We start from the raw sequence: 10,546 nt of genomic DNA, 5'->3' as shown, positions 1-10,546 counted from the left end.
TGGTGGTGTCATTCTTTCTGGATCGCCAACACCTGAAAACAACAAACATCAAAATAAAAACCAAACATAAAACCATATTCGCAATAATGAAATGAAAAAAAAAATTTACCAATATCGCGCGCTACAAAACGTCCTGATTCCAGTATAAGCGCTTCCTTGAAAATTTCATCTGCTTTAGGACTTGATATTAGCACCGACAAATTTGAAATTAACTGTTTTTTGTTAGGAAGGTTTTCTCGTTGTTGAATTGGCTACGACAGATAAATTCTTTTATGAGAAACTATTTTCTTTAGCTACTTCTGGATTAATTACTTACCACATAGAGTTCTTCTAAAGCACCTAACACCGTACAAAGTTCGGTATTCACGAATTTTTGGCTTTCAGGCACTAGCAACAACGGCGCTTTAAAGCCAGCCTTTGGAAAGAAGTAGAAAATTAGTTTCTATTTATAAAAGACAATGGAATTCATTTGATCTTACCTTAATGGCACGTTGCATGGAACTGGCTGCTGCTTGCTGATATATGCGTATGTCGTGATAGTCGGTCAACTCGGGTACTGGCGCATAGACTACAGGCATGTTCAGCTTTGATGACTTGAAGCAAGAGACCATAGAGTCGAAAGCTTTGTCGAATGAACGAAACTCGTTGAATTGTTCTACTAATTCAGATGGTATTTGACGATCTATGATACACAGCACATCGCAACCAGACTTTTGTATCATTCTAGCCAGCTGCACGGAACATGGTGCTAACCTGCAGACAAGCAATAAAGAAGGTAAAGATTATAGTATAAAATTATTTCTGTAAATATATTTATTTTATTTTATTTATATATAATAAATTTTTAAATTTATAATTATATGTATAGAAAATGTATATATCCTATATAAGTATCTACAGCGTAACAATGTGTATATTATACTCGAGCATATATATTTATATAATATATTCATTATTTTAAGACTATGTACTATAGTCTACAGGTACATTCTACAGCGCGCCTGTAATATAATTTAATCTACCGTTTTCAATTGGTTAATCTGGAGTAACTTTTTCAATCGAGACTCACTTTTAATTCAATTTTCATTTTCGATTGATAAATCTCGAGCAAAATGTAAAAGACTCTAGATTAATTTATAACAATCTAGATATTTTGCCAGAGTAGCAAGATTGCACTGAAATGAACAGCTGTTGTATATGAGTTCATAAATAAAGTGTGATTTGATTCGTTAAATGTTTTATAAATGTCTACTAACACTACTACAAACATGTTAGTTTACTCTAAAAATGTTCGATCGGGCAACAAAATTTGACAGATCGAGAGTAAATCTAGATTGAATTCAGATTTACAAATCGAAAACGTCCTTAGAAATACCCTTATAAACACTGTAATGTGTTTACTCAGCTAAAGTATTTCAAATAGTAAATTAATTAATCAACATTTTCATTAGTGTTTATACAGACTAGGGGCGCACTGTAATACCTTTCCTTCCCTTATAGAACTCTACTAAATCATTTAGTTAAAACGAAATGCCTTCCAAGTATAAGTTTTATTAAATAAACTTTGGCCAATTCTATCAATTCCTTAAATTAAGTTCAGTTAAATATAAGTTAAGGGACTCTTATAACTTTTAGACCCACAGTCCCATACTCAAGACCATTTTTCAACTTAATTGAAAATAGTTGAGTTCTAGGTGCCATATCGATATAGTAAAAATATTTCTGTATATAAAATACACAGATGTGTTCGTATTTTTTCAATTCTATGAAAATTGTTGATAAGAGTTTATCACGTTTTGTTTATTATTATTATTGTTGTTGCTTTTCTTATATATTAATTAATATTAATTACAATAGAAGCGTAGTAAACAAACAACAAATGAAAAAATATTAGTATAGTAATATGTTAATAAAAGTGAAAAAATATTGAAAAGTGGGCGTGAGAAACAGAAAATGTGATGAACTCTTTGTGAAATGCTATAAACTAAAAGGCAATAAAATATTATTTAACAAAATTTGTTTTTTATTTTTAATTATTTTTATTTTATTATTTTTCTACGCGAGTATTATTAGTTCATTATAAATACTTTTACTATATCAAATACACTTAACACGAAAAGCAACTACTCGTGAGGGAAATTTAGATATAAGAATCAGTTTTAGATTCAAGCATTCACTTGCTCGAGTAGTGAACTACAACAACAAAAATTCTTTTTTATATTATTTTAATTAATTGAATTTTTGGTTGACCATACACCTATTTCGAGTATTGTCAAATACTCATCATCAGTGGTCTTGGAAATAATTCTCGTATTTCATTATACGTAAATAATTTTTTGAGACTGCAAGTACCAGGAATCGAACTCGTACCCTACTAAATTTAAAGCTCAAAGTCAGCGCTCCTTAACCAACTGACTCAAAGCCGTACTTGACTTTTTATGTTCGCACATTTTTTTGGAGTTTTGTTAATTTGTTGGGAATGTATGCATGTATGTATGTGCTGTGTCTGTATTATATATATAATACAAACAACAATAACAACTGAAAATGTTTTTTAAATCTTTTCAAGAAAATTATACGAACTATTAAAACAAATGATGGTATGCACAAGATAATACTGGATTCACACAAAATTTTTGTTTGTAATTTCAATTATCAAAAGTTTTCATTTTACATTGAAAACAACAACAATTGACAGCTAAAATTACAAACATGACAGCTGCAATTACAAACAAAACTCTCGTGTGAAGCCAGCATAAGATATAATAACAGTTAAAATAGAGTTACACGTTTGATAAAAAAATATAGAGCAGTTAAAAAAAGTAAAAGTCATTTCTAGCTCCTCACCAGTAAGAATAATTTATAAACTAAAGGATATAAGAATACATATACGACCATATATGCACGAAGCAAGTGATTACTATTTACAACCAATTATGCTGGCTGGACCATATTAAAGTCTTATGTTTCCTATAGTAATAAATAATATATCAAATTGATTTTTAACGTCCGTTTTGACGAAAGAAACTAAATTTTTAATGTAAACTATTGCTTTCAACCTCTCAAAAACCTCTCTAGTTTTTATTGAACAGTAGTGAAATTGGAACAACAAAACTTTATTAAATTATTTTTAATTAATTGAATTATAGGCTGACCATAGAGCAATACCTATCATCAGTGGTCTTGCAATTATTTTTTGCTATTAATTATTCGTAATAAGTTTTGATCTTGGAATTATATCTTATATTTAATTATTCGTTAATAATTATTTGAGACTGTAAGAACCAAGGGTTGATCTCGTAAAATGGAAAAAATAAATACATTTATACTTGATTACAATTTATAACACTATTTATAAACACTATAATTATACTATGAGTATAATTCACTACATAGCAATAACTAAAATTATTGATATATAAAATATATCATATATATATATATAGGCATATATTTATATACACATATTATCTTGCATTAATTATAATTATTTACATAAAATCAAACTCATTATATATATAGATTTGTTGTGTAGTAATTATGATCATAATATAGGTGACCCACACCTCACTATAACAATTTTCCTTCAGATATTTCTATCAAGTACTATAAATAACTAATCTACCACCCAGTCACTTTCCCACGTATTTCATCACTCATTGAAAACTGCAGATACGTCATTATCTGAAATCTGATATATATTGCACTATATACACCACTCATAGTAAGTACAAAAATATGTTATAAATTAAATATTTCATAATTTTATATCAAAAGCTTTTCTGGTTTGTATTTCATAAAAGAGTTTATCGTTATCTGAGGATCAATTCAACAACAGTTCGGGTTTACCTACGATCATTTTAGATTGTTTATTATTATTAAGATTAGAAAGAAGTGTTCTAGTAAGTCTTATCTTTACATGCAGCATATGCTTCGAAGGCAGTTCTGTTGCTGGCTTGATAGCTTTATCTTGCAATAAATTCATATTTTTAAATACAATTGCAAAACAACTGATTAATGTTATCAAGTATAAAAGAAAGTATATATAATATACATAAAGATTTTCTTATTGACATGTATCTACAATCTAGAATATAGCCATGCATTTTCAGTTCAAGAATAACGCTTAGGAGTCATTAATACATATAAACTTGGATAAGATGATTCTTTTATCTTTAGATATTTTTATCTGATTTCTTTCTATATTATATGTACTTTATAAATATACAGAATATATTCTGAACTATCAGTTATTAAATAATAAAATGTGTATTCAAAGAAATATATTTATTTTAGTGTAATTGGAATATATCAAATGTCTTTATTATAGCTTAATCCTAATGTGATAGATAGGCCTTAGAGTTCTAAAAAATAGTAGATCTGTTCAAGTCTCCAATGTACCTAATAGTTAATCTAATAGCATAAATAGTTGATAGCTAATAAATATTAGATTATTAAAATTTATTAAGAAATATAAAACGAATTTAAGTAGATTTATTTTTAAAGTTAGTTCTCATCTTAGTAAAAATTTTTCCGGCTTCGCTTTGGCATTTAGATTTGAAATTGCATCTTCAACGCAATTGCAAATTTATGAAGTCAAAACATTCAATTTAATTTAATTTATTTGCATTCATCGGAGCAAATTGTGACATTGAATTTTAGCACGGAAGTTCACTGGAATCTATTCTTATGTAATTTTTATTATTTTTAATTGAATTAAATTTTTTTTTTATTAAACACAACATTTCGAACTAAAGGATGACATTTTTAGAAAAAAAATATTTCCAATATAATTTTAAATCTGCAGTCAAGCACAGACCTAATAGCTAGTACATAAGACATATTATTATATTTTGAAAAAAAAAATTAAATCTGTTTTAAATATATTAAAGATATATGAATATCACAAATCAGATACTTCCTAGGTATCTACAAGCTATTCAGTACATATAAATTTATCTTACCTATATATGAAAAACATTTAGATGGCAATATGGTCAAGACTAAATAAACCAGTGGCGTTTTCATGGGTTCTTTTCTTATCGTCTTGGATATATAATATAAATTATAATTTAATTAAATGAGCCTTAAAAGCACTACCAACAAAAATATTTCTTAGTACACTATCCAATCCAATGGCTCCACCACAACAGAGTGAAGCTATAAAATTCTTGTACATGGACCGAGGTTAGATGCAACATCCCTACCTTATCCGTACTCATACTTTACTGTGTATCACTTCCGTCATCCTATCCCATTGTGCAATGCTTCGTGAACCTTATGTGTACTTTCTTTTAGGTCGGCATTTGGCTACAACAACAGCCACAACTTACCGGAGCTCTACATCTTAGACAACCAAGCGCAGCTCAGCACTTTCAACAGGAACTTAGAAAACAGGTTTACTGCCTTACATATTTGCTGCTTTCGTTACAGTAATATGACGAAGAAAGGCTTATATTGCTAAAGTACCAACTCCTACCGGACACCCACATACAAATATGATTTCATGTAAAGTATAATTTAGATATAACACAAATTAAGATATAAAATTGGAAAAATACTACTGGAGAGAGTACAATAAGATTAAAGATTTTGACTAGCAACAAAAACAAAAAAGAAAAATGGTAAAAACTTTTGCTAAAAAAAATTACAAAAGAAGAAATGGTTAAAATTTTCTGGCAGACGAACATATCAGTCAGTTCCGCAGTTTGAGCTATAAACGCTCAAATAACTATTAAGCTAAGTAGTTTAGTATCAATTTCATGAACTGAGACAAATTTTAGAAACCCTAAGCCCCTAATGAAGTTTAAGTATAATATATTATCATACAATGGAAGTTCAAAATAACTATCCACACAAAACGCTGTAAATACATAACTTATATGATCTATTATGAGAAAATACAACAGGAATATGACATAGATTGCTATTCAAATAACAGCCAAAATCATATCCATTATAATTGCGATCATTTAAAAAATATTTTCTATAAATGAAAAACGTTAAAAGCCCGAATTCCCGAGTTCACATTAAAAATATGGATATTTATGATCTTGAAGTCATTCACTTTTAAAATCAAGACACTTTCAAAAGATTCAAATCGTTTAACGACATGAAACCACTGATCAGAAATATAAACTGTTGATAAAGAAGTTTTTGAAACCCTTAGCCTCTAATGTAGTAGTGATATAATAACATTACAACGGGAGACAATTGGTCAAAACCTATTCGCAAAGAAATTTTGTAGACCCTAAACTTCTAAAAACGGGTGGAAGCGGCTTATAGACAGCCTATGCCCAGTATAAGAGGCTGCTCGAAATCATAGACGTCGAGCAAAGCGTATTATGATTAAACTTCTAATAATATAATAATAGATAAAAAAATGTCTATATGAGAAAGCCAAGTAAGAGGCTGACATAAAAACTGCCTTTGTAAATAGTAGACCATAAATAATAGATGAGTCAGCTATTACATAGCATATAATATATGTAATATATATATATAATATACATATAATATAATATATAATACAATATATATAATATGTATATGCATTATATATATATAATATATAAAACATGTATATTATATGTATAATATACATACATATAATGGTAACCATAATGGATATCCATTAGATCTGCGAATTTATCTAGAATGATAACTAGTAACTGATGTTACTAATAGTACCCAGAATTAATTTTCTTATCATATTAAATATCACAAAACCTCTTTTATTAAACAGTTAAAAATTTGTTCCGAGTTCATTTTCTTATAAAACATTTTTAATTATTTTCATAAGGTAATTATCTTATTTATATTATCTAAATGAAGCATGGCACATAATATTGAGATAAGTGAATCGCAAGGTCCACTGAACTCAAATTAGCCGTTAAATTATCTACTACTTTTTTTTAAAACATGTATATATATATTTAATGTTTAATTAAATAAATCTTTAATAAGTCAGTAACTTATAGTTTTTATTTTATTTAAATAATTTTATTTTATTTAAAAAAAAAGAACCGATTTTACCGCTAAGAAATATAAATTTAAAAAGAATTCGTAATAAAAATTACAGTTGAAATTCCAAAAACAATTTCACAGTCTTTATAGAAATTAATTATCTCAACTCTCATTATTTTTTTTTAATAACAAATTTTAACTAATAAATAAAAGTAATAAAAAAATAATAAAAAAAAATTTATTATTTTTTAAATAATTTTTTCTCATTCAAATACAGACGCCAAGAAAAATTCCAATTAGAATTTATAATTCTGTTTAACTCAATTTCATCATTCAATATAAATTCTAATTAGAAATTTCAAACAGTAAACTCAACAAAAAAGTAACATTAAAATTGAAAGGGAGGGAGTGAGTGCATCTAAAACTCATTGTAATTAAAATTTTAAAATAAATTCTTACTTATCAAGTCCCATTTTTGAGTTGTTGTTTTTTGCAATATCACTGAAGTCAGAATATTCGTTTTTTTTTTTTGTGTTTAAATCAAAAACAAGCACTTGAGATCACAAATAAAAATTCTACCAATACTCGATGCCGGTCGGAAGGCAACTGAATTTCTTTTCGACCAAACGAGTTTTAAAAGTCGCAAACCCGATTACCGATAAGTGCAACAAAGCTACAGCTCTCCGCTTATATATCCGCGCCGCACTTGTATAAATTGTTTAACTTTATTCCGTCTTATCAAATTGTTTGTTGTTGTTTTTCTTTTGTTTTTTTGTTTTTTGTTTTCTCCAATATTTGCAGTTAATTTTGCTCATGCACACACAATGAGTAATAATATAATTATGCAGAAAAATACTTGCAATGCATCCAAAGTCTGATGTTTTTATTAAGTTTTAGCGGCTATCACGCTCTCGACGTGTTGTCCGCGTCAAAATCAGCTGTTTTGCGCAGTGAGATTTTGTTTTGTGTTTTTGCGATATTAACACACAAAGTAAAATCTAATACTAGTGATGTTAACTTTTGGTATTCGGTACCTGATCAAGTTACGTGCGCAGTTACCGAATAACCTAGTTAATGAATTAGCAAGGAAACTGATCTGATAATTGTTTTGGTATACAGTGATTAGTATCATTGTAAAGTTGAAGAAGAAAAGAAGAAATTATAATAATTTATTTTTCATAAATGTTGGAAAATATAATATATAAAATAAAAGAATTTAAAAAAATAATACATAAATAAATAAATATTGATGGAAATAAAAAATTAAATAATAATTAATTAATAATTTATTTACATAGTTGTTGGACAAAATACTAACTAAATGTCGGGTGATAATAAGAAATAACACAATTTAAAAAAATAATGCATAAATAAGTATTGATAGAAATAAATAATAAAATGATAATTAATTAATTAATAATTTATTTTAATAGATATTCGAAAATATCAACTTAACGTCGGGTGATAATATAAAACAATAATAATGTAATAAAAAAATTTTTATTGTTTTAAATATGATAATACTTAAAACTTAATTAGTCTAAAATCTTTTAAATAAAAGATTTTTTATAAAAATCTCATGTCACTGTATTCGCACAAGCTAATCTCTGAAACCATCGAATTTCTAAAGAAATTTTGTGAATACGTATAATTGGTTCCCGCTTGAAAAATAGATAAGTGTAATGAAAATGATACGCATTGATTGATTATTGACTAATGTATTCTATCGAATGCTCCTGTCTCCAAGAGCAGCGCAGCATACAAAAACAGCTCAAAGTGCTTGATGTCATTATTGCAAAATTAGCAATTCACGCTGTTGCGTATATAGTGTGGCTTAAGAATAAGTGAATAACACTTTTCGCAAGTGGACCACACACGAAATGAGTAGCGGATGTATTTGTTTATATTATGTATACTGCATTACTTGATCTGAAAGCTGGCGCTTTTATAAATGAAAATAAAGTTAGTGCAGCTCTGGCTACTTGTGGACTATTGGTTTCTTAGCCCTAGTTGTTGTTGGAATACGAGTAACATACTTATTCTAAGCCTAGTCTTCAATATTACCCATAATTACTTTTCTACTTAATACTTTAAGAAAATATTATTGTTCATTGTATATTATTGTATGTATAGCTGTTGTCAATTAATCAAGAAAAATATATGATGTAATTTGTATCTACCATATCATAAAACATTACTTATGACTATCGTTGTTCATTAGTCGACTAGACCCCTTATATTTGATTCATCGTGTTAAATTTGCATTTGTTGGTATTGTAGTTATTGTTTTTTTTTACCTAGAGACATCGATAACTTTGAAATGATGTGTAGAATCTAAGCAGTGTGCTAAATATATATATACTTCTAGTAATGGGCTACATATTTCTAGTGTTGTGCTGCTGACATGAAATTTTTGTAGGTGTACGAACTACGAACTTCGAATTTGTAAAAGAAATTTTCAATTGTTTTTCTTTTCTATAAACAATCTATTGCTTTGAATTCATTTGACACTTTTCGTTAGTCTGATTTCCTCTGTAGGATTACGAAAAACACTGCGAAGAGCATTACGATAAGAATTTCGAAAATTTACAATCATGCTTTAATAAGACATTTTGTAGATTTTAATAGCTGATTCCAAACAGTCATCCATTTATGCAGCGTATGCACCGCTTTTAACCCATTAGAACCATTACATTCTTTATATGACCTATAATGGTCATCCTATACTGAATTAACCATAATGTGTAGATACTATTATTATGAAAGCAAAACCTTCGTCTGATGGCTAATTGTTATGTTTTTTCACACAGGCAGAGGTGATTCGCAACTGATTTTCACTAATAATTCAGAACTGGATAGACAACAATTGATAATACTCTAAACAGCTGTGTGGTCAGCTAAAAATTCAAATAATTAAAATAACCAAAAATTTTGTTGTTGCAGTTCACTACTGTTCGAAACCTCTCTATAGGTAATGAATATGAATATATTAAGAAGCCACATGATGATCTCTCTGACGCCAAAGATTTTAATAAACTGATATTATTCCTGTTGAAGCTGTATTTGAAGATTAATGATATTCCTTGACTTTTCTGCTCCTTTACATTTTTACTTGTTCCGTTAGGTGTGCACAAAAGATAAATCTGATCGCAGTGCTCCGCTCCGTGGGGAGCTAGTACCCCGTTCATTTCTAGGTGCGCCTTGTTTTATTCACATTGATAAATCCTGACAATCTATATTAAGCGCAACTAAAGAACTTTTGGAATAACTATCTACTTTATATAGTCTTGATAGTCTGGATACTTTAACATTTATGTACTTGATGATGGTTTCAATAGGAAGATCTCTATGAATATCAGAGTTTCTGACACACCAAGGAGTTTTAGATATCTTCCTTAAGGTTATATATTCAAATTCATGCAGTTCCGCAAAATTGAATTAAGCAACCTTACTAAAAACGACGCATCCATAGAGATTTTTGCTTTTGAAGAAAGTTTGAAACTGATTCAAAATTTGTGTACGGATTACGTTCCTTGTTTGGAAGGAAGGTATGTGCTATATAGTATACGGAATCCCACAT

General features: G+C 28.2%; 1 protein-coding gene across 1 annotated transcript in view; it reads right to left on the bottom strand.

Annotated features, from left to right (window-relative positions):
• The window catches only part of LOC119676245 (endochitinase-like), a 15,983-nt gene that overhangs the window by 5,217 nt on the left and 220 nt on the right, over positions 1-10,546 (bottom strand). Inside the window, exons 2-4 of the mRNA XM_038087482.1 lie at positions 480-753; positions 317-415; positions 110-251 (exon numbers count right to left, since the gene is read on the bottom strand). Of these exons, the coding sequence (XP_037943410.1) occupies positions 110-251; positions 317-415; positions 480-753 (515 nt within the window). The remainder of the gene's footprint in view (positions 1-109; positions 252-316; positions 416-479; positions 754-10,546) is intronic.

This window comes from Teleopsis dalmanni, chromosome 2, assembly GCF_002237135.1.
Source record: "Teleopsis dalmanni isolate 2A chromosome 2, ASM223713v2, whole genome shotgun sequence".
Taxonomy (NCBI): Eukaryota; Metazoa; Arthropoda; class Insecta; order Diptera; family Diopsidae; genus Teleopsis; species Teleopsis dalmanni.
The sequence above is the reverse complement of the archived record's forward strand: the minus strand, read 5'-3'. Positions and strand labels throughout refer to the sequence as shown.